The sequence below is a fragment of the Acanthochromis polyacanthus genome, chromosome 9 (genome assembly GCF_021347895.1).
Source record: "Acanthochromis polyacanthus isolate Apoly-LR-REF ecotype Palm Island chromosome 9, KAUST_Apoly_ChrSc, whole genome shotgun sequence".
NCBI lineage: Eukaryota > Metazoa > Chordata > Actinopteri > Pomacentridae > Acanthochromis > Acanthochromis polyacanthus.
This window is the reverse complement of record NC_067121.1, coordinates 24104506-24129668: the sequence shown is the minus strand read 5'-3', so window position 1 is coordinate 24129668 and position 25163 is coordinate 24104506. Positions and strand designations below refer to the sequence as shown.

The window sequence follows — 25163 nt, the reverse complement described above, 5'->3', positions numbered from 1 at the left end:
AAGCAAACTTAGTGCCTACGTGGTTATGATGCTGTGCCAGAACTATACTGTTCGATGCAGAAAATACAAAAACAGTTAACCAAATATCCTATTTTTTTCCTATTTCAGTGGTGCATTGCACAATATCAAAAACAAGGCCTTCATTCATTCTTTCTAAATTTCTGAGAATGAATGTAACCTCAGACTATTTTACAAAAAGTGGCATATTTGATGTGTTTGAATTCTACGGAATATTTTATTGGTGTTAATAGTATCACAAAAAACGTTGCGTGTTCAGAGCTGGTCATGATTTGACTCTTTTCACTGGTAGCAGATGTTTTATTATACCCCCTGATTTGAGCTGTGGTTAGAAGTCCTTGTCATATAAGCATTTTAAACTGCTTTTATTTCCTGCGATTCCAGCACAGGTCTTACTTAAGAGGCATTGTACTAGGTGTCTGCCTTCTCAGTGACTTCCATAGCAACATACAATGCAGCTTAGCTCAGTAAAATAATGCCTGCAAGGTTCTTAACTCTCTCCTTAGTCTGTCCTCTCAATCAATCTTAATACCCTGCTCCCAATGGATCGTTTAATCTGCAAGCATCCAGACGATGCGTTAATGCCACAGTAGAAGGATGACCTGGGACAGACTTGAATTGCTTCACGTTGATGCACTGGTCACGAATGAACCATCAACAGATACCAGCTCAGTTTATTTATGCTGTTAGAATGGTGTTGTCATGATCAGACTCAAGATTGCAGTTGGCCATATAAAACTGTATTTGATGTGGCTACAGATTAGACTGCTGATTATCAGTTACACCACAGTTATGTAACTGTGATATCAATATTGTTACCACAATTATTTATCCCATCTCAGGTTTCATTGAGTTGAATCAAAATGCGCCTCCAGAAAGCTCAACAGTGAGCTCATGTTCCGTAAAAGCCATCCCCTCCACCAACACAATGAATAGAGCTTTGTGGGATGTCAGCCAGTTCAGTGCACTCTAATTTCTAACATTTCACTATTCTTTATAAGGAAATATAGGCTAATGGCGATACTAGACTTGTGGATAATTGCTGCTCTTCTGACGTTTTAGAAACTGTGCTAACTAGAATGGAACAATGGTGACACACTGTGCTCAATCACATACACTCGTGCAACTTCACAGAGCTGCGAATTGTCCTCATAGACCAATCCTGCATTACAACCAGCCAGCTTCTTCCTCTTCTGTGTATATTAATATTAAAATTTCCAGTGTTAAGTGCTAAAAGGCAGTTTGTTTGTGACAAAGGAGGACGTGTCAGAAATCATTCTTGTAGACCTGGTTGTTGGAATTTACTAGATTTGCCCACGCTCCATCTGCTAGCCAATCCATTTCAAAGCGGTGCGATCCTTTTCAGGTTTTCCAGGCAGTACCCTGCTAGCTGGAACTACTTACCACAGCATTATTTTCACCTTTTCTCTCCCCCCCCCCTCTCTCTCTCCCTGTGGTGGGACTGTGGGGGGGATAAGTTGTGCAGGGTATGGGGTTGAACACTAGTCTTGAGCATTTGTCAGTGAAATAACTGGCTGTCTGAATGCTGAAATTTGAAGCCGTTTGCGTAGTTATACTGCATGTAATTACAGTTTTATGTTGTGTAACAGCCGACATGGAGACGTCACCACCACCAGCTACATTGTGTCTGTGCTTCAGATTGTGATCATAGAAAATTTAAGAGTTAATTTTTTGCATTTGGGTTTGCCTTCTACAATTAGAGACTACCTTAAATGTCATTAGCTAAAAAGGAGAGAGTAAGGGGGTTGCACATAATTTGAAAAGGAATGCCAGTGTAACAGAAGGTGTTGAATTTTCTCGATGTATGTGTGATATATGGCCAGTCCATGGTTTGCTGCTTTGCTGTAGCTGTAAACATGTTCAGCTGGTTTCTCGTGCATTGCTGTGGGTAGCTTTGCATGTCTTCTCGTGCAATGCTGATCCAGCATAATGCCAGGAATTTAAATAATTGGAATCTTGTCAGATTTCTGTTACTGCAATTTGTGCTAGGTCCTTGTTTTATAATTAGCAGTACTTTGGGCAGGTACTAGTTTAATGAAAATTTAATGGCAGTTCAGTTGAAAATTTTAGAGCTGTGTTTGGCAAATAAGTAAACTATATTTTGATTAATCGTCCTTTTGAATTATTTAGTTTGTCAGTTGTTTTTATTTTTTAGTTTTGCTAATGTTAAGATAATTTTTTCAATTCTAATTATTTTCTTGGAAAATATCTTTTTCCCTCTCAGAGTTATGAACTGCAATAGGGTTTAGATTAATAATTATCTGCGGTAATGATTCATCTGCAGATGAATGTGTAGACTCAATTAATCTGTTAATGATCCATCAATATTTTTGTCAGTGAAATGTGTGAAAAAAAGGTCTGTTTTTGTTCCAGCAGTGAATAATTATGTTTTCGATTACTTGCTTTGCTTGACTTTAAGTTCAAACCTAATTTTTTTTCAGTTCACTGTCATAAGACAAAGATATTTTGTATTTTGCTTGAAAAATGACAAATCCTTATGAAAATAGCCACAATCCACACACTGATTAAGTAATTTATCGATCATTTTAACTCCGTTTGAGATTCTGTCATACACAAGCCTCAGTGTGATCCCAAACCAGTGCAAACACCATATCTTTAGCCTTGCAACATGTCAGAGGAGAGAAGACTGTTAAAATTAAAATGCAGTTGTTTGTTTCCACCTTATTAAGACAGTTTTGTGTGACTCAAGCTTATAGGTAATTATGTCTTTAGCCAAGGTTTCCTAGAGGCCTCTTGTGTCATTCTTGTGTTTTTGGTTTGTTCCCCATGGAAGTCATTTAGAGGGAGGGCTTGATCTGGCGTCCAGCCATTTGTGATTTTTCTCTCCAGTGGCACCGAAAATTACCCCCCCCCACCTCCAGTCTCCTCCCTCGCTCCCAACCCCCTGCATCCTCCTGAGTACCCCTGAGACACGCTGCTCTCATTTGGGCTGTTTGCTCTCCCCACTTAGCATGCTAACAGTTGATGTTGCTCTTTAATTTGTATCCATGACAATTATTCCCTCCACATGCCGCTTCCAAGATTAGGTTAACTGAACTCCCATTGGAGGATGCTGACACTGACAGATCTTTACATCCTGTATGGAAATGAGGGGTGTGTGCTCGTGTATGTGCACATCTGCATGACTTGGCAAGCAGGCATATGGTTGGAAATGTAGCTATGGTTGTCTGATTTGCTGACAGGGCACATTCAGCAAGATAAGGGAATAGTTGCGCTTCCCTTGTATTGGTAAAAAAATGTTTGTCTTTAATTGTAAAGACGTTTTTAAAGAGCTGACAGGTGAAGTAGAGAAAAGGATTGCAAAGACCGTGGCAGACCGTAAAGAAAATCTTGGAAATGAGCAGTAATATGATCCATTTTAATAGCACAACAGGATGTAGGTGCATGACGACGGATATCCCTATCAGGTTTCAGCTTTGCATCTCATTCAAGACTTTCCAAAATTTTGCTTTGATCCTTGGTGTAGTCAGTTCTCAAAATCAACTTGTTGGATGTGAGGATCTGAGGAGCTTTAACAAGGGACTAATTGTTTTAGCCAAATGACTGGGTTAGAGCATTTCTGAACTGGCAGTGCTTGCGCCAAGACCTTTGCCAACAACAAGTCTTGTTTCGATGACAGCTTTTTCATTGAAACTACCAGTTGTACACTGATTTCATTGGGCATTTTGTTGAAGTTTTTAAGTTGAAATATTCCTGTCATCATAATATTTTGGTATTCTCTCAAAGATGCATTCTCTCAAAGGTAATTTACCGCGTACCTATAAATTATTGCCAGTAATCTCAACTAGGGCCTTTCAAAAGCGAAAGAGAGAGAAGATTTTGTATTTGTAGGGGGAAATTAAGTAGAACACTGACCTTTTCACAAACATGCTCTGGAAACATAACCATGGCCTTTATACTAATGTATATGAAAACAGAGTTGTGGCATTTTTGACTTCTGAAAAATCAAGTCTTATTTTTGTACTCACAAACTCTACTCACTGCCAATAACAAGAGTAACTGTTCTTTACATATGATAATGAAATGTGTGAATTTGTTACTATTATTTTTTTGTTTTGTTATGACTGACATGTTCGTGTATGCTGAGACACAGAATCTAAAGAATTACTATTTCTTTTTGAACAATAGGGCTTTTATTGTGCTTATCCGTAGACTTCCTTGAAAGTAGTAAATTGGGATTTGTTATAACCAGGTTACCTGCATGGACAAAGTCATTTATTTGTGAATGATCCACTTTATTTTTATCCCTGCTGTCTGTACCTGAATTTTCTTGAGCTGAATTATCCTGATTGGCGACCTTCAACGTTAAACTCCATGGAGTACCAGTCTGTATTACACACCCCACCACTACCACCCTTCTGCTTTGCCCACTGGCTTGAGTGCCTCCATTAAAAATCAGTGACAGCTGTGACTATATTTAACTAATTCATGACTTCACCACCACTCCCCCCTCCTGAGGCGAAGTCAGGCAGTTTTTCTTGTCTCATTCCTTTTCACTTCCTCTGTTTATTTGTTGTTGTCTCTTTCCTCACTCTAGGGGTCGCACTAGAGGGAGGGTTGTTGTGGATGAGGAGGACAGCATGGATGGGACTGAGATAACAGAGTCCATAGACCCTCAGGACACAGGTGAGACTTTGAAATCCCCTTTTTGATCCAATATGTACACATCGGTTCTGCTGGGAGTGATGTAAGACTTGAACTTGCACATCCAGGTAGCCTCATGCAGAGAGTGCTTCAGAGGGTATTTCAGTAAAGGTAGGGGAGTCTCCCTCTCCTGGAGAAGGATGGATGAGAGCTTTTTCTTAGCACCCCATGCTTCGTCTTCAGGACTATAATTGAAAGGGTTTAGCTTGAGCTGTGAAGCAGTGGGTGTGTATTTTTTCTCCTCTTACTGCTTCCATCTCTCCTCCTGCTCTGAGATTGGCATTGAGGTGCAGTGGGAAAGAGCCCAAGGCTAATGCCCTCTAAAAGCTTTTTAAAATCCCATCAGTCTCTCCAGACCCATTTATGTGCTTTTTTATGTGTGTACATCACGTCATGTGACCAGGCCTCCCATTCTCATACATCTCAGTGCTGCCCTGTCTCTGTGCTGGAGATATTGGGAAATATGAATCTGCCCGTGGTTTTTGTTTCTTTTTATTATTTGTAGTTTACCTTAGACCAACAATAGACACTGTTTAAATATTCAATATATATATATTTTTTTATTATTACGAAAGAACTAAGCATGCGTTTTGCCTTTTCAGTTTACTGCCATATCCACTTAAAACCCAGTGGTTCCCTCAGAGTCTGTCCCCTCCTCCAGGCTTATGGCAAAATGAAATCTATGACTCAGTACCGTCTTGTCCTTAAAGTGATTTGTGTACAGCTGAGGTCAAGCAGAGTAGCTTTCAAATTGCCCTGTGTTAATCTTGTGTCTGCTTTCTGATGCCTGTACTTTTCAGCTTAATTTTTGATATACAGTGCTTTTAAAGATATTTTAAATGTGTTCATGGTCACATTTAATCATGTATTTCAATCTGTTTATCCTGGAAAGGTAAGTAAATACCACTATAAAAACTGTTATCTCCCAGAAACAAAAGGAATGTACATTTTGCCATGCCTCACTGTATACAGTGACTATAAGATGTCTTCACAGGTGCACTGAGTTATTAGGAGGTAATGAGCTTGAATTTGTCCTTGTGCAATTCCACTGGATGACACAATCATTGCAGTATTAGCCCAATTGCATGCCAATGAAATATTCATAAATTTTACATGCTCAAAAGCATCGGTAAGATTTACTTTCAGGAGTCGTTTTATGCGATTAGCATAGTGAATTGAGCCTTTATTGTAATTTAAATCAAAAGCATGATATTTACAGAATTGACTTGACTTTTAAATCAGACAAAATATTCTCCAAAAATGTTAAACCTCACTTCTTGAGACGTTTTGGCAGCCATATTTCTTATTTTTTCCATGCCTCCCTTGTTATTGCTATTCTGTACCAGAGCCTGATATTCCCAGTGGGTTTACTGTAATCAGTGCTTGAGCATATGGTTCCCATATTTTACCGTCCATCTCACTAATAAAGGCTGTGTTTTTGACCTGGAGGAAACTGACTAGAATGCATCCAACCTGCCCTATGACAGCTTGTGTCTGTCAGAAGCTGTATGCTAATCGTGCAGCCATAATTGGTGGTGAATTGAAGAGCAGCTCACTGCACAGAGGCCAGAGCTGAATGAGTGGCAGTTCTCACAGAGGCACTGGAGGAATGTAATGCTTCACTGCTTCTTTACCAACCAACTTATCTTTTTTTTTTTTTTCTCACCATCAGAAACACAAACCCAGCCGTTGGAGACTGTGGAAGTGGTGACCACTGAGGTGCCAGAGGAGGACAAGCCCTCTTCCCCTCTGGCCCAGAGCCCTCCAGCCGAGAATTCAGCAGGACCATCTGTTCCAGCAAGTAGAGAAGTCAAAAGCAGGTTAGAAACACTAAACTTCCCCTGAACCTGAGTTGTTTTTGAAATGAAGAACCATGTGTTTAATTCTTTCAGTGAACCTGCACATGCCTCAACCCTAGTATGCAGACTTATTTTGGTCCAGCAGTGTGAAACGCTGTTTGTCTTGTTGTGTACACATGCATGGATGGATTAAATGGGAGTCATCAGCTGGTAGCGGCAGCACTCTCTTCCCAGGTGCCACTTCGTTAAAGGTTGTAATCAATCTTCTGGCCTGTCTGTGCTATCGATGTTGGCAGATCAGCAACATCTCCTGGGATCTTATTAACAGGGACATCTCATCACTTAAAAATGTGATAAATATTTACTGCTTGTTTTATTTCTCAACTTTCCAGCTCTTGGCTACTATTCGTTTTTTTTTTTCTCTTTATCACTCTGTCTCCAAGATGGCTTTCTCACATAGAATCTGGAACATTTACATGCCCAGATATTTGTGTGAGGTGATCGTTTTTGTTTTGTGCTTATAGTAAAAAAATACAGCAAAATCCAAGCAGTATTAGTAAAATGAAGCATAAAAGCACTGCGTCAAAATGTAATTATGACCTTGGAGTTGAAAATTATACCTTTGTGATTTTTGAAAGTCATGTTTCTGTGTGTGCGTGTGTGAAGACAATGTGCCTGCCTTTTCACAAATGTAGACTGTCTGAGTCTGTGTGTGTGTCCCTACTCAGACAGTCCCATTGCCAGAAGTAGGAGGCCTTAATTCATGGTGACATGCATGGCACTGTATTAAGTCACAGTAGGTATATATAATTAAACACCCCCTACCACCCATTTTCTTTGTTTCAGTGAGCATCTCTGTGCCTTCTGTTACTGCGGTGGCCGTAGCCTTCTGGGTCAGGGGGATCTGCAAGTATTCAGCATCACATCTCAGCTTGAAGCACTCTTCAGCCGCAAGGGTGAAGGAGGCTCGACAAGTGATAGCAGTGATGGTGATAAAACCACTCAGCCAAAAATGGCCGGAGAGACCACCTCAGGACAGAAGGAAAAGAAGAAGTAAGTAGGCCTGGCTGATACGGGTGTCACAATTGGTTGGGCTGTCAGCGCTGGTTAGGAGAGTAAAGTTGTCTGGGATAAGTCCCTGTAATCAGTTAATGAGCGGCATGAAATCAGATATCGCTTATGTCCTCTCTTCAGTGTTTCTTTTCTTTCACCTGAGCCAATGCACATTGATGTGACAACTTTACTCGCATGTTTTCTCTTTGGGAAATGGGTTCAGAAGATTTTTATTTTAAGTGAAATTATCCTCTACCCCTCTACACCTACTCTGGATTAGAGTATTGATAATGAGTGGATTGTCCAGGCAAAATAAAGGCATTAGCGGTGGTTAATATGTGGACACACTTCTATCCACCTACTAACACTAACCTATACGCGCTGTCAGTGTCCCAGTGAACAGGGATGCCACATCAAGTGATGAGTGCACAAGAGCCTTGTTTGTCTATGTATATGGGCCTACACATGCGTGCACACTGTGCCAACAAAAGACCCTCCTCGGACTCTTTTGAACAGCTGCCTAATTTGTTTTGGTCCTTGGAAACCAATTGGGTGTCTCTCTGGGTTCCCAGTACTGCGATGGGCACTGAGAGCAGTATGCGTCTGGCAGAATGCCAAACCAACCAGTAGCTAGTAGCTGGTGTGTCGTTCATGTGATTGGCCACTGGGGCCGGCCTTTGGTTGTGCCACACAGAAGCCGAGGAAAGAGCACAGGGCAGGAGAAGAAATTGTATATTGATTTCTCAGAGGAGTAGAGATGGTGGACGAAGACTGTGGAAATATGAGTGAGTGGGAGAATATCATCACATGAATAGTGGTAAAACTTGGGTCATAAACAATCACCTGTCAAGGCAGTTTGTCATGAGTGTGCCATCATGTTTCCTGAAACCAGTCTCTTGATTTTGGCCGTCGGTTTGTTTACTGGAACCTAGGTCCTTTTTAAATGCTAATGCTCTCTCTCCACATTTTCTGCGTGCTATGCTGCTCACTAGTTCAAGCCAGGGACTTGGAGAAACACATCCTTTTCAACAGATTTTATGAGACAGAACAGCCAGCCTCTTGTGCACACGCCAAACAAGATGGCCCTCTTCCTCCTCCTCTTCCTCCTCCTCCTCCTCTCCCCTCCCCCTCCCCCCAAAGCTTTTTTATTTGCTCTGTAACATTTTTTCCCCCAGCTCATTCTCTCTGCCTTCATTTCTCTGCTTTTGTAATAACTACACATCGTCCTCTACCTTTATGTCTCTGTCCTCGATGCATTCTTAAGTTGATTCAGGCTGTCCTTCTCTTGCATAGCGTATGTTTTTAAACCTTTGCTGACTTGCTATCTTTGCAAACCTTTTCCTTTGTTCTAGTGAGTCTGAAAGCTGCGAGGAAGAACCAGACCCAGCCAGTCGATTTTGGGATGAGCTTTCTCATGTTGGCCTTCCACAAGATCTTAACGTCCAGTCTCTCTTTGAGTCAGGTAAGACTGACAGACTAGCTTTTTAACCTTTTTAAATAAGCATCGTTAGCATTGTTTACCGAGCGTTAAAACCTTTGTTGTGTGTGTGTGCCTGCCTCTGTGTGTGTGTGTGTGTGTGTGTGTGTGTGTGTGTGTGTGTGCGAAAATGAGAAACACATTCTAAGTACTTTGGAACCTAATAAACCTAATTGTGTGATATAGAAGTTTGGACTATTTACCAAATGCATCATCTATGAATGGTTCATATGTTGATGTAGCACCGGTCTCAGATATTTTTGACTTCAATCCAGTGTCAGTCGAATTTGTTTTGTCTTCATTTTTCAGGGCAATGCTGGGCACATCAGAGTTGTGCCTTGTGGTCTGACGGTGTTTGTGAGGGCGAGGGACAATCTCTGCTTAATGTGGACAGAGCCATTGACTCAGGGAGCACAAAGGTGAGTCAGGGGAGAACATCCACAGACTAATGGGTGTTAACACCATCTTAATGTGTTGGGGCAGCAGGGAGGGACTGCTTCAGTGAGACATAGCAAAGCTGATGGATCAGACTGGCTGATAAAGGTCGGCCCGGCAGTGTGGATCCCTCAGCTGTGAAATGGAAAAGGTCATGCCACTCAACAGGGCTGAGCTCTCATGGCAGCTTGGCTCCTAGTGGTTGCAGTGGCACTGCTCATAGCTCTCTGATTGTGTTTGCAGCCCATTGGTTGTGCAGCCCATCAGCAAGTCTGCCACTTGGTCTCCAGAGTGGCTGTTAGCACACACTCATGGAACTGAGAGAAATAGGAGCTGGATGAGGTTCTGCCAGTGTGATCATCTGGGGGGGAGCCTAAACTAGGGGTTTAAACGGGGGCCTTAATCCTGAGCTGAGACCTCAGATGAATATTTTTCCAAAGAAACGTTAAAGGATAAAGTACTATCTTTATATAAGCCAAGTCAGCCATTTATGGATGTTTATTTCTGCTGTTTGTTGAAGGAATGTATTCATTTTAGTTGCAGGCAAAGAACGTCTATTATCTATACACCGCGCAATCCTCAGTAGGGTCATGGGAGACCTGAGCAGTCTCACATTCACACCTATAGGCAATTTAGAATAATCAATTAACCTCAGCATGTTTTTGGACTGTGGGAAGAAACTTGAGAACCCAGAGAAAACCCACGCATGCACAGGGAGAGCATGCATACTCCATGCGGAAAGATCCCAGACCCAGGCCTGGACGTGAACCGGGGATCTTCTAGCTGCAAGGCGACGGTGCTAACCACCGAGCAACTGTGCAGCCCACAAAGAACATTTGAAACTTATTTTGAGATGTCTCTTTCTTTCTGCAGCACTGTGCATACTGTAAGCGCCTTGGAGCATCCATTAAGTGCTGTGCTGAAGGATGTGCTCAACTCTACCATTACCCCTGTGCGGGGGCAGCTGGGACCTTTCAGGATATCAGGAGTCTCTCACTCCTCTGCCCAGAACACATTGAATTGGCCATTCACAAATGTAAGTAGAGTTTGTGTAACGGCTAAAGTAAAATAATTTGCGAGGTTAAAAAGCTAAGTTTGACTAAATCACACCGTATCTATTGTATTTTGTGAAATATTTTTATCTTCCTTATTTTCCTTTTTACTTCCCGTAGTTGTAGGAGATGTAAATTGCGCACTATGCGATAGCCCAGGGGATCTACTGGACCAGCTCTTCTGCACCAGTTGTGGTCTACATTACCATGGGATTTGCCTGGACATGGCTGTGACCCCTCTACGGAGGGCAGGTTGGCAGTGCCCCGAGTGTAAAATCTGCCAGACGTGCAAGTGAGTCACTTTCTCATCCTCCTAAAACCATACCTCTGTACCTCATGCTAAATGTTTTTGTCTACTCTCGTTTTTTTCTATCACTTTCCTTCCTACTTAATATCTATATAGCTACCAGGCATCATGCTCACTGCTACTTTGTTTACCTCTGTGGTTTGGAAGGAGCTAACTGGATGTTGTACCCAGAAGCTTAGTCTTATAACCTTTGACCTTATTTAAACAGGCTTGTTTGCCTTAGGTGACCACTGTCCACTGAGCCTTAAGTTCTGTATTTTCATGCAAACCCCATTGCTATCTTATTACCGCATATGGTATTTTGCAAGAACAGAAGTGGGTTTGTGGTATATTTTTGTAAAGTGGAATGGAAGGGATTGGAATCAGGACTACTTCCAACCTGAGTGATTCCTTAGAATTGGTCAAATTAGTCAAGAAATCTCCTGAAACATTGTCTGTGTATAGCATCGTTTTTGATTGTGGATATGATGTTAATGTATGTTTTATTGCTCACGTACTGTTTCCTGACCTTAAGTTAGACAAAGGAGCCTAAAAAATATCTGAAACTTCTGTGACTCATTTTACAGGTCTGGAAAAATCCTAGAAATTCTGAGAAAAACTTCAGTGTCTTTAAAAACAAACAACCTGGAGAACCAATTTTGACGTGATTTTGATTTGCGGAGGTTTCTATGCGAGTCTGCCGCTGGAGCTTTATTCAAATACCAGATGAAATTAGAATCCCAGTCTAAGCGTGTCCAGGCTGAAACACTCTGAATGCCTTATTAAATTGTGAGCTTTTGAATGCACCATGTCAGGTTGATGGTAACAGTTAAATAAAATTGATTTACAACTCTGAATCTATAACGCATGAAAATGAACCGGATTCACAACATTGCAATGTTAGTATGCTGTTTCACAAATCTAAAAGTGGGATTTTAACCAGGCTGTAACAGGAATATCTCAACAGTTTTACATTAATTAGTGGATCAATAAACAGAGCTGCAGGCACTATATTATATATATTATATACTATATTCAAATGTCATTGGAGTGTTTATCAGTGGTGTTTGTATTTTTAGAGATGAGGCTGCTTCTAGTTATCGTAGTAATACAGGGTGTCCCAAAAAATCTGACATCATTTCAAAGGCCAATAATTTTGGTAATTCTTGTTGAAATAACCTCAAATTTTCACAGAATGTATGGAAACGGATCAAGATTTTATATTTCATGTTTTATTTTAGTTCTTTTTTCAGGTTGAGCCATGCCGTTCACTCCCAAAGAGAAGTCATTTTTGTGTCTTGGAATATGCTCGCACACGGTTACCCAAGACTGTGCAGTGTGCCTTCAATGCAAAATTTGGAAAAACTTCACCAACTGGCAAACAAATTTGGACCGGTACCAAAAATTTAAAGAGAAAGGCTGCTTATGCAGGGGCTAAAGGATCTGGTTGACCATCATCAACATCAGCATATTCTAAGACGCAAAATGACTTCTCTTTGGGAGTGAACAGCATGGCTCAACCTGAAAACCGAACAAAAATAAAACATTACATATAAAATCTTGATCTGTTTCTATACATTCTGTCAAAATTTGAGGTTATTTCAACAAGAATTGCCAAAATTATTGGCCTGCGAAATGATGTCACATTTTTTGGGACACCCTGCATAATGTGATTGAGAAGGAAAATGGAGCCCTGTAGACGATCGTTGTGGTTCTCCAATTGTAGAGCAAATCAGGACTTAGACTAACAAGTTTCTGTATATGGAATTGCTTTTACCAGTTCTCCCAAGTATATTTGCATACAGTTTTTCAAGGCACTTGGCAAGTAGGTTGTTCCAAACATCTGTGAGGACTTGCTACAGTAATTCAGTGAATTTAGGCTGGCTCAGTATCTTCTGTCTCTTCTTGTCATCCCAGACTGACTCTGTGATGTTGACTTCAGGGCTCTGTGCAGGTCATACCATCTGTGGCAAAAATCCCTCTTCTTCTTGTGGTGTTATATTTTGTGAACATATATATGATATTTAGGAACTGGGACTATATAAAGATAAAATAATAGATGATCACCTATGACCTCCATAACTTCTGCACTTTATGTATGGATATCAAAACCCTGTGTTTTCCCGTTTCGTGTAACTTGTCTCATCTTTGTAGGAACCCAGGAGAGGACACTAAAATGCTGGTGTGTGACATGTGTGACAAAGGCTACCATACCTTCTGTCTGCAACCTGCTATAGACACTCTTCCCACCAATGGATGGAGATGTAAGGTAGGAACGAGCTCATAAAATACCACAAGTTATTATTATTAATGATAATAATAATAATAATTTAAGGTACTTAAAAATCATTGTGGCCGTTAAAAGTATGTGGACAACTATTGTGCACGATGCCCAGATTTTTTTTCCATGAGTCACAATCCCAAAATTCCCCCATGTGTGCACTGCAATATTAAATGGAAAAATATTCAAGATAGGAATCTTGGCTCTGGCACAGAGTAAAATGTCTAGCACCCATGAGAATATGACTTTTTCGTGGTTTGTATTTGCGCTTTTGTGGTTAAGAAATGACTCACACCGGCTGATCTTTTGCAGGCTTTGGTGCAGCCTCAGTGCTGAAAGATAACGTAGCATGTACTTGTGTGTACTCGCACAAATGCCGTGCCAGTCACTCAGCTAGCTGTTACCAGACCACCTAGTTTTTTGCAGCGGGCCGAGTAGATCATGGCAATTGAGGAAGCAGGTGATGAAAGGTCTTCACACTAGCTTCTGTGTTTGACTCAGCACAGAAGTAATGCGACCCACCACATCCTCGTCACTAACTTGTCTTGAGCACCTGCCTGCAGCCCCCATCCTCACTCACATTGCTAGCTTTTTTTCTAAGTGTTGTCTTCTTTCTGATGTAGACATCAGTGAGAAATGAGTCATTGTTGCAGTTTCAATGCTCTGTAATGTAATTCTGATGTTGTCTTTATATCTGTACGGGCACTACAATGGCAGGCTGTGATGCAGATAAAGCGTATTCAAGCTGAGTGGATAGTTTATCCACCTAATTGCAAAGTCACTGTATTTCTAAGTTGCAGCAGGTGGTGCATTTTAAACATAAATAATATTGTTTCTTCTATGAGCAAATGTTATCACTATGTACTGTGGAAAGTAAGGAGAAAAACTGAAAGCAACCATCACCATGTCGAATCTCTTTTTTTGGTGCCAATCCTAAGTTTACTGAAGGTGAAATATTATTTAACATGTTTTTATAACCATATCCTGGTGTGATTGCTTTAGAATCTAACAAAAATCCATTCATTATTTGATTTTCAATTTGTGCAAATTTTTGTATTCATAATACAGCTGCTAAGAGTACATCTGGTCCAGAACTTTAAAAAAAATGAAAATAATTAACTGTGGCTGATAGCTGAATAAAATAGCAAAATCCCTGTGATGAAATATAGCCCATCCACCAAAGATTTCTTAAAATTTTCTCCTTTTTTTGCAACTCCTCTTTTTTTTTTTTAGTGACTTGTGATGTTTATGTAGAAAAGGGGTGTCTGTGCAGTTGTGGCATGATGAGTTTGTCAAAAGTTGAAGAGGCGCTCTTTCTTCCCATCAGAAGCAAAAACTTCAACTCTAATTTAAGTGAACAACGGCACTTAAGCAGCATGCTACAGAAATAAAAGCCAAACGACTTCAGCTCTGCTTGCTGGTGCATACTGTCAGTGTAGATACTGCATCAAAAATACTGGCAGCTATTTATTTGCGTGTGTCAATTCAGGGTTTTTCCTGGCTGTGAATGAGCCTTTGGTGGGTGACATGACAGTAAGCATGATTTGTCTATATATAATTTGATAAACTAAATTTATGCACCTCACTTGAGTGAATGAAACCTCAGTTAACAAAGTGGTTAAAAAATCTATTATCAATTGTTATCATTTTCTCGTGGGTGACTTTCCTTTAGTGTTATCTCTTTGGCTGGGTGTCTAAAATCTTTCAGGGATGCCAAAAATTCTTCTATGCAGGAATACCCCAGCACTTTCTAGTTTTATGACTCAAATCACTTTCAGTGATTTATTTTTTTAAAAAGCCAGTGGGATTTTTGTAAACTTGCATTGCCGCAAAACAAAAGATAAAGGAAATTCTAGCTGATTCTTGTCCATTTAAAACTAATCCAAAATGTTTGAGATGCAGTTGGAAAAAATGCTTAGATGTCCTCCATGTTTTGATAATTGGCAACCTGCTTAGATTCCAATTCTTGGCCATTTGTAACACCAGTTGGCGGTATGTCGCGGCATCATACAGTTTTGCAGCCAGAACCTGAATATTTTGATGGCAGCGCTCTAAAAGCTCTATTCTTTTTCTTCTCAAAAATCATTTAAAAGGTCTTAATGTTCACTTATAAAAATTTGAAAATATTGTGTGTAAACATAATGACAACTAATTTAAAATATTTGTTGTCTTTTGGTCCATTTCTCCAGCTCTGTCTCCTACATTTTGTTGTAGTGTCATGGTCTTGAATATACACACGCTCACTGTGGATCTGGACAGGTTCCATGCTTGTTTCCCATTCCATGGCTGAAGTGCCAAATCTGTGTAGCAGAAATGCTGTATTTGTGCTGCATTGGATTTTAATGGCTTTGGATGTCATGTTACTTTTCTCCTCAGAGCTGCAGAGTATGCATCCAATGTGGAACACGAACCAGTGGGCAATGGCACCACACCAGCCTGCTGTGTGAGAACTGTGTCCAAAACCAGGACCCTGCTCTGTGCTGTCCTATGTGTGCCTCCATCCTGGACCCTGAGCATCACAAAGACTTACTATTCTGCCACACTTGTAAAAGGTAAGGAACTTATGATGCAAAGCTCTGGCTTTTCCCCGTATTTTATTTGTGTGCAAACTAATATTCCTCTGTGTCACCGTGGAAACACTAAGAAAACCACAGTAATAAATAGGTCAAATTTTAGGATTGCACAGAGATCCTTGTCGACCAATCTCTTAAATTCCTTTGCACTCCTTTCAGATGGCTACACCTGGAGTGCGAACGTCAGAACTCAGGCCAAACAGAAATCCACCCCAGAGAGGACTATGTTTGTTCCAACTGCAGGTCTCCTGCTGCAGAGCAGGCACTACAGGCAGAGGATATGGACACCGGCCCAGAGATCAGCCCTCAGCCAGACTCCATGCACACAAACTCTGAGACTGGCCTACAGCTGGCTCAAAAGCACACAGACCTAGAACCTGGCACTCAGCTGCCTCCTGAAATGCACAATGACCCCAAACCGGAATTACTTGCTGTTCCATTGCACTCGGATTCAGAGGCTGTTCAGGCTACCGTCCAGGAGGAGAAGCTGGCCACGTCAGACCAGAAGCCTGGTGAGACTCTATTACAAAAAGGTTAGATTATACACAGATTACACTATGATCCTTTCTCCTTGTGTGTGTTTTTTTTTTTATCTTGTACTCTTTATTATGCCGAAGTGTCCCTTCTGAGAATCTAATCTGTTTTATCAGCATATTAATCATATCTTGTTATTGCAAGAACAAGCCAAGGAATATAACTCTTTTGATTATACAAAACCATGCACACATCATACACACCAGACACCAGGTTAGATTATTGAAAATGAAAGGCAGTCTTTGTCGTTCAAGGTTCATTGAATTGGACTCTAGCCATGCAGAAGCAATTGAAAGTTTTGGCTATGCAACACCATTTTAGGCTTTTGTGTTAGCACTGATGAAGTTTTTAAAGTCACAGTTGTTGCACATGAAAGAATTAGAAGGAGAGCTGTCTGGACTGAGACAAGAAAGAAGCACTCCCTCTTTTATTTGGAGGATTTTCTGAGGATTCCTTATAACCAGATGATGTTCTACTCGTAGCAGAATAAAGCAACTCTATTGTCTTTGTAATTCTTCGTTTTGAAACTTGAAAGCACTTTGTTTTTCCATCCTGACTTGTGGGAAGAAGGAAGGTGCTGCCTGTCAGTGTGAACGAACAATTGTAGAGCACTTACATTTTAATATAGCTTAAGTGCATAATGAAGTTGAAATACACAGTGCAATTTAAGGCAGAGATGGGCACTCAAGTGTAGCTGCGTGCGTTGAAGTTGCAAACAAATAAACTTGTAGGTAACTTATGGCTTGTCTTTTTCCCTTTGACCAAGTTCAATAACCATAGCTAACCGAGGGAGATTGACAGGCATTCCAGAAACATGCAGAAACAAAGTTGTGTTATCTTGCCTAATTAGCCATCTTATCACTTTGTGGCTGCCAGGAGCATATATACTAAATTAAAGAACTACCTGAGGCAGCCATATAGCCGTATAGTGACTTCTACTGGATTCAAACTGTGACTTTGGGCCTTTAGATTTAAACACATTTCACTATACAGAGGATCTGTGTTATTTAAGGAATTTTAATTGTGTTTCCTTTACTCAAATCATTTTTCGAAAAAAATATGATTGAACTTAAAGAAACACAGTGAGTTATGGAGATTTGTGGCTCAACTTGACTCCAGAATCAGAAGCAGAGGCACCATATAATAAACCCCATCCTTCACAACATTTGTCTGTTGTTTGCTGGTCAAAATGCTTCTGTAATTAATTGTGGTGCGAGCTAAATCAACAGTCTGAGTTCCACAATGTGGAATATGCTTGCTTGAAGCTGAAAGTTCATCTCTGGTCCATATGAGGTGTGCCAGCACAAAAGCGCAATATCAGGAAAATACACTGCCAACTGGGAATGCCAGTAGCTATGCTGCTCACTCTTGTCTCGACGGCAGACTGCACTGACAAGAGAGAATAGATTGGAGTAGCATGATGTTGATGATATCATGAATCCCCTGTCTGCTAACCTGCCTTAGAGCTACACTGGCTCATTCATTACTGCTCACCTATCTTGTTGGCCTGCTCTGCTCACTGTACACATGCACTCCCATCTTTTTCTCGTGGTCATGCGCTGTTTTGTCCTTGGATTTAGCAGGCAAGGCAGTGCCGTCCCCACTGTGGCCTTAAACACAAGTGTAGTTTACCTGTAATTTGCGTATTTATTTAAGAGGAGCTTTGGACATTTGATAAACATCTCAAAAGAAGATAGGTACCCACTTTACCTGATTGTTACTGCATGTGTGATAGAACTTTTTGCCTCTGGAAAACAGCTTTTAGGATTTGGGGTTTAAGCCTCTTAAATGTGTATTTTATGGGTAAAAATTGATTTTATTTTATTTTTTGGGTATATTTGATAGTCCTGCCTTAAATAGATATTTGTAGGAGAAACTAGGTGCTGAAAGGCACTTAAATATTTGCCCCTTTTTTGTTTTTTTGTTATTTTCTGTAGCTTTGTTATGTGAGATCATGATTATATTGCCAACCACTCATACATGTGATGTGATTTAAGTTTTTAACCGGAGCTGTTTATCGCCTGCATTCACCAATACTCATGCTGGAATAACAGGCTTACAGTGTCTTCACTGGACAGGTGCTGTTAGATCCACCCTATGAATGCAGGTCCAGCCTGACTTTTGGCCTTTGATACATTAATCAAAGCCGTGTGTTTATCCAAACCATCACCTCATTCACTGTAGGAGATATAGGAAGCAGGGCGTTAATATGAATGTGATTCCGTGTTCAGCTTGGTCAATAGCTGATGGCTGGAGATGGTTAGAGGCCCATCTCCCTAATTGACTTTCTGGCATCAGCACCGGATGAGCACCTGCAAGCTGCACAGTCATGAGCCCAGAGCACACAGACCCTGGGATGTTGGTTGTCATGGTTACTCCCTTCCCTGGCAGAGATGCGTAGCAGGTGCATGTGTGTGTCAGGATCAGCGTGACATGGGAACTTGTGGGTTGAAATGGTGGGCGCCTCCTTAAGACTAGGCTATCTGTACTGTCAGACGCTGTCTGGCAGAATATTGGCTCGATGTGTAGATTCCTGATAGCCAGGAATGAGTAGTTCTATTCATACCAGACTAGTCAAATGCATTGATGTCTTTGATACAAAACCAAATGGAGAGGGAAGACGCATTACAAATCCAAAAAGAGTGAGAGGGGACACTAGATTAATACCAAAATGTAGTCTATGATAAAAGTTTTTTTGCTTTATGCGCTGTGATTGCTTATTACTCAAAAGCCTCATTTTCCCAATGGCATGTCCGTAACTCCTGTCCACAGTGGGTTTCCTGATAGAAGATATTCACATTTGTATTTAGAAGATCTACATCATTGTATGATCACCCAACATTTCTCATAGATTGTTTTCTTTATTGCCTTACTTTAACTTCATTTGTTTATATCACTCCAGAGTTTTGATTCTTGCTATTTATGAACAAATATCCAGTCTCCAAATTATATTTGTATAAATAATCTTTTTGTCAATGGCTCTGTTTTAGAAACCTTGGTGGGAGCAGACATTATCGAGAGGCAAGTTACTGAACCTTCTGTCAACAAAATTCCAGCAGAACTCAAACCAGGTATGTGTATGTAGATCTAGCTTATTTATTTATGCACTGCTACATTTTCACATTGATTTGCATTAATAACAACAGTGACTGCTTTTGTAAAGTTTGTGTTAAGTGTAATGGTTTATTTACGTTCAGTGACCAATGTCTATTTCCTACTACAGAAACAAAACCAGCAGCAAGAGCCCAGCTCACGTCTACAGAAGGACCCGAATCTTCAGCAACTCAAAGCCAGGAGTCTTTTGCAGCTCAACACTCAATGGAGGCACTACAGACACAGAACACCACATTACAAATCAAACCAGCAAATACAGAGACCTGCCCTGAGCAGGGTATGGTCAACCCCAGCACAAAGGATTTTAAGGCCATCATCTCAACCACCAAAGAACCAAGTACTGCATCAGTACACTTCACGGACCAACCAATGGAAGTCTCACTACCCCAACCTTCAAGTATGGATGTAGTCAGGGCTTCTTTCATGAAAACTCCTCCGAAAGAACTTAACAAGGAGAGGAAGGAGGGCATTTTTCACAGGAACCTGGAGGAGACTGTTAAGCCGTCAGCCTCCAGTTCAGCAGAGGATATGGACACTACACTGGAGTGCAAGCCTAATCTGTCATTTCCCACCTTGTCTTCAGAGGAGAAACCCCTCAAAACAACAGTGGAAAGATTAGCTGAAATGGTTTCGTCTCCTTCCCACTCATCCCCTCTGGCCCGAGGGACTTCCCCCAGAGAACCTCCCCTGGCCCAGATCCTACCTTCGCTGAGTGACCACAGCAGTGTAATACCCACCACCACCCTTATACCGTTCACCCCCAAGATTGGGATGGGAAAGCCAGCCATCACCAAGAGGAAGTTTTCTCCCGGGAGGCCGCGGGTTAAACAGGTAGGAGTCTGAAAATCATGTCACGAAGTTCATTGACAGGTTTTGCTCCGCTGTGTGGCTCGTTCTGCGTTATTCACTGTCCCAGCCCCAAGTAATAGACCAAAGCAGTCTAGGTTAATGATTGGTGCTAGTACCTTGTGTCCTCCTAAATGTGAATGTGTGCCCTATGAAATTGGTGTAGTTTTTTTTTTTTTGAGACGGTTGAAGCAGCTCCTATGATTTGAGATGTTTTTCAATTATGTTTTAAGTAATTTCTCAGTGAAGTTGTACCTTGCAGTACACTAGGCAAGCATAGCAGGAGGACAGCACGGTGAACGATGTTCTCTCTCCACTCCCCGTCCTCCTTTCACATGTTTGTGCACCACGTGACTCAGTTATTCACAGTGTTATGCAGAACATAGATGAGTGTTAATTACTTCCTGTAGAAATTATGTGGTTTTTTTAATAGTTGAAACACCCATTACTGACAGTCCTCGGTATATTCCACCTTCAGCATTGTCATCAGTCTTTCTGTTCATCTCATGTCAATGTTACAAACATGCGTCATCTCATTGTCCTATTGAGGATGAGCATTCATCAAGCCACAGCTTACAATGACCATTTCCAATACCACATCCTAGTTGTCACATATTACACCATCAACTGCAGTGGGTCACTTGTGACTGCAACAAAACATTTAATCTCCTAATACTGCTGTCTCATTGTCCAGAGACTATCACAGACGTAGAATGTAGGCTCTCTCAGAAAATAATACTGGGAATTGAATCACACCCATGGCTATAATATATTATGAATGATGCTGGTGAGGGTAGACTAATTCAGTTTGCAAATGTTTTTTTCATATATAGCCCATCTCTTAAATAAATATTATATGACTCAAACTAATTTGTTACACAAGGCCTGGGGAAATCTATCTCAAAAATCTGAATGTTGCCTCTCTTTAGTCCAGCATGCTTCTGTGTGATGCGCTCATGTGCTGCCATACTGACGCAATTCCTCTTGTTTTGTCAATATGCCAAACATACACAGTTGTCATGGCGAGAGGTAGCAGGGCCTCTTTTTTACCATGATACCCTGGTAAATTCTACTGCTTGAAATGCAACTAACACAGTCCTGCTCTGCAGTTGTGTTTGTAGTCTCTTCGCAACATGCCTCTTTTGCATGAACGGATTGGCTTGAACACAGAATATAACCTAATAACCTAACCTGTCCATATTTTGGCATATCCGATGCTCTTTTACCTCTGCATCGATGGGTGTGTACTGATAAGTTCCCAAATGGCTACATTACAAGCTCACTACATTTCTCTAACATCTTTCTTTGTATGTTTTGTTTCTTCGCTGGCTTTGTTTTTAAGTTGCTGCATTTTGTCGCCCTCCTCCCTCCCTCTCTCTCACTCTCTCACCCTCTCACCCACCCCTCCTTACCTTAGGGTGCATGGAGCCCCCATAGCAGTGTGAGCTCACCCTTGTCCTGGTCACCAGACCAGCCAGAGGGGTGGGATGTCCCAAAGACCAGGCAGTCCTCTGGCAGCCCCGGCTGGAGCATCCGAGTGGTAAATACCGTGGCTCACCAGAGATGACAGGGGCAGCAGCTGCCCTCTGTTAGCCCTTTGTTTGCCATAGTGACGCACACTCCCTGAGTGTTCCTGAATGTCACTGATATATATTGTAGCCAACACTTACAATTACCACCACCATACAATGAGAGGAGGAGCCGGAAACCAGTGACTAAGAAAATGTCTTTGTGGAGTCACACTGAAATATATGGCTACACTGACAAAGGAATTTTGCTGAATGGGATGGTATAGTAACATCTTTCAGAGTCTACACGAATATTTGGTAATAATTTTTCGTGTTGAATGATAATTTACATTTCCTCTTTGCCGTGCAGTGCTGCGTTCTCTTTGTCTTATTCAAACCTGTTTAAGTATATATATTTATTTATCATGGAAATTTTTCCTCTCTGATTTGTATTAGTGAAAAGTCGATGGCAGTTTGTTGCCATAGTAACAATCATTACTCCTACCAAAGCTGGGGGAGGGTTAATTTGTACTTGGTTATAGAGGTCCAGGTTATATACTACTGTACAGTGTGTCTGTCAAGAGGCACATTGGACGAGAATGGCCTCGGTTTGGGTTCAGGGCCAAATCTCAGGTAGGTGTTAAGGGATGTTGAGGCAGATGCTGGAAGTTTCAGTTAGACAGAAGTGTGACAGTCATGGTTAGTCAGAGGCCTCCTGTCAGAAATGTGCCAAAGGCACAGTGGAACTGGCATTGCAAGAACAACCACTGCTTTTTTTTGTTTTACATTCTACTTGCTGGCTGACTTGCAGAAGTTGAAGTGCACCTCTCAACCTTCAGTTAATTATCAAAATGTCAAGAACCAGGTTGATTGATGTTTATTTTCTGTTTGCTGAGCAATTAAAAGATGTTCAAGATGTAGAGATTTCTAAAAAAAAATGTTTTACTTACAATTTCAGTTTCTTTTTAAATCCCACCAATGCTCAGCAGTACTTGCAGAATGTTATTCATCACTTATCTATAAAAAAGTTAGATTGTCAGCTTGTGAACATTTAGATACACCTCCTCTGAGTCTCTCCTTGTTTTGGGTCAAATTCTGATTCTTGTGTTTTTGCTAATGATCATGTTGGTTCTCCTGCTGCATTTTCACAGGGTAGAAAAGGCACAGCCCTCTGTCGGGAAGGGGCGTGGGCAGCAGCAGCTCATTTGCATTTAAAGCTACAGACATTGAAGCAGCCTGTTTGGAACAGAGCTAAAACCAGGGGCATACAGTCATGGTGGAATGAACTATTTGTGCAGTATTTTAAGCTGAAACTTTGAAAGGCACATTCTGGAGACGGGAAAATAACGTATAGAACTCCATTCTTAAGAGAGAACTGAATCTGTGTGAATAATTGGGGCTTATATCTACCCGTTTAACTTTGTTAGATGGGTTAGATTGTTGGATCTGATTTTTATCTTTCATCCACAGGGTCGAGGCTCAGGCTTCCCTGGGAGGAGGAGGCCCAGAGGGGCTGGTCTGTCAGGTAGAGCTGGGCGTGGCAGGGCCAGAGGGAAGAATGGAGTGAGTCCCTGCATCAATCCTGGGGTATGTACTGTCAGCCGAATCACATCTCTGTGTCTTTTGCACTACACGCAGATCTTTGTGGGTTTGTTTTCTCTCCTGCTGGCTGCATTGATGTTTATGCTAGTTTCATTTTATGCTAATGGTTGTACATTTCTTGAGGGTCAGTTCCTCAAAAATGAAAAATTACTCAGCACTTCTTAATAAATAGTAATAGTTAACATTAAGTAATTAGCTGTAGTGTGTCCCAGTTACTCAAGCTAAACTCTTCTCACAAAAAAAAGAAACATCATAAAAAATCATATGGCCTATGCTTCTACAGTTCCAATGTTTTTTTCATTTTGTGTATTTTTCTCCTGATATGCAGATCACCACAATAGAAACACCGTATCCAATCAAGGAGGAGGAGGAGAATGCGATGCATAACACAGTGGTCATATTCTCCAGCAACGACAACTTCACGCTAAAACAGGTGTTTTATCTTGTTGTTTGGTTTTTGGTTTTTTTTTTTTGGCTTTATTAGTTTGAGTCTTCTAACATATTTCTGAATCCTAGTCCTTGAAATTCTTTGTACACTTTGACTGCCTGAAATTAAATCTGTGCTTAAAGATCTCTCCCACCGGAGATCATTAATTCCTGTGGAGATTCTGCCAACTGCCTGCAGGAATTTCAGTCAGTTATATAACACATGATCATATTGAAATTTGATTGTTTCCCACTTTCTTATCCAAAAGTCCTGTCTCTGTGCTGAAACAGAAAGTAATTTCTGACCACTGGCTTCTGCCAAATATTCAAGATTTTAGAGGTGTCAGAAACTATGAAGTTAGTCAGGTGTGATAGTAAGTATGGATTTAAAATCCTGTTTTTCAGAGAATAATTATTGACATAAAGCTGTTAATCAATACCATGGACATGCTACTTTTCAAAGCATCTGCTATGACTTTTCTGTCTGTCAGCTGTGGACTGAAAAGAGCTCACTCAGTCATCTTTGTTGAAATGGTCTTTAAAAGTCAGTATGTTCAAAGGTCTTGTCAGATGCAGTTTATACCCATCTGTTTAGCGATGTATGACAAATGTACTGTTCTTATTGACCAAGCAGACTGAGGTTAAAGAAGGCATTTTTCTCTCGTATTCCGAACAGCATGCAACAGCATATTGTAGATAAAATTTGGTATTTAGAGTGCTAGTGGAAAAGTCTGAATGTGATACCCTTGTGATTGGGTGGTGATAAGCAAATTAAGTAAGGCCTTTCTACGGTGGTTAGACTTTTCCGCCCTGACAAACTGCAACAGGCTATCTGACTGCTTTCTTTGTTTTCTGGCACCGTAATTAACTGGTGCAGTTAGTGGGGCTGTGTAGGGGATCTTCTAACTAAAACTTTAGAATTTCAGTGTCTCAACTGGACTGCTTGGCAAAATGGAATAACTCATGATGGCTGTTTTCCTTTCAGGACATGTGTGTGGTGTGTGGGAGTTTTGGTCTCGGGGCAGAGGGGCGTCTGTTGGCCTGTGCTCAGTGTGGCCAATGCTATCATCCATTCTGTGTCGGCATAAAGGTACAGTGTTTTTGTTACTGAGTTTATACACTACAAATGGGCCCCTTGCAAACACTCACATAATTGTAGAAACAAACTTAACTACATACAACTGTTGCCTCATTATCTCCCCCAGATCACCAAGGTGGTGCTAAGTAAAGGCTGGCGCTGTCTGGAGTGTACAGTGTGTGAGGCCTGTGGTCAGGCCACAGATCCTGGCCGCTTGCTGCTGTGTGATGATTGTGACATCAGCTATCACACATATTGCCTGGACCCTCCGCTACAGAATGTACCCAAGGACAGCTGGAAGTGCAAGTGGTGAGGACCTTTATCATCATCCCACCCTAATGTGCTTAAAATAGACCTCTATTTAAATTAGAATTGAATTTATGGTACAGATACAC

General features: G+C 41.0%; 1 protein-coding gene across 15 annotated transcripts in view; it reads left to right on the top strand.

Annotated features, from left to right (window-relative positions):
* Positions 1–25163, top strand: part of kmt2cb (lysine (K)-specific methyltransferase 2Cb) — a 64779-nt gene that overhangs the window by 8984 nt on the left and 30632 nt on the right. For 11 of the 15 annotated variants that reach the window (XM_051953940.1, XM_051953932.1, XM_051953930.1 and 8 more), the window contains exons 3-19: positions 4598–4686; positions 6377–6524; positions 7350–7556; positions 8909–9018; positions 9343–9452; positions 10342–10504; positions 10641–10812; positions 12961–13075; positions 15464–15639; positions 15820–16193; positions 19185–19265; positions 19418–20139; positions 21572–21694; positions 23133–23249; positions 23593–23697; positions 24676–24780; positions 24896–25077. In XM_051953940.1, the coding sequence (XP_051809900.1) occupies positions 4598–4686; positions 6377–6524; positions 7350–7556; positions 8909–9018; positions 9343–9452; positions 10342–10504; positions 10641–10812; positions 12961–13075; positions 15464–15639; positions 15820–16193; positions 19185–19265; positions 19418–20139; positions 21572–21694; positions 23133–23249; positions 23593–23697; positions 24676–24780; positions 24896–25077 (3099 nt within the window). The remainder of the gene's footprint in view (positions 1–4597; positions 4687–6376; positions 6525–7349; positions 7557–8908; positions 9019–9342; positions 9453–10341; positions 10505–10640; positions 10813–12960; positions 13076–15463; positions 15640–15819; positions 16194–19184; positions 19266–19417; positions 20140–21571; positions 21695–23132; positions 23250–23592; positions 23698–24675; positions 24781–24895; positions 25078–25163) is intronic. The other 4 variants (XM_051953934.1, XM_051953928.1, XM_022202923.2 and 1 more) reach the window with 2 other exon arrangements.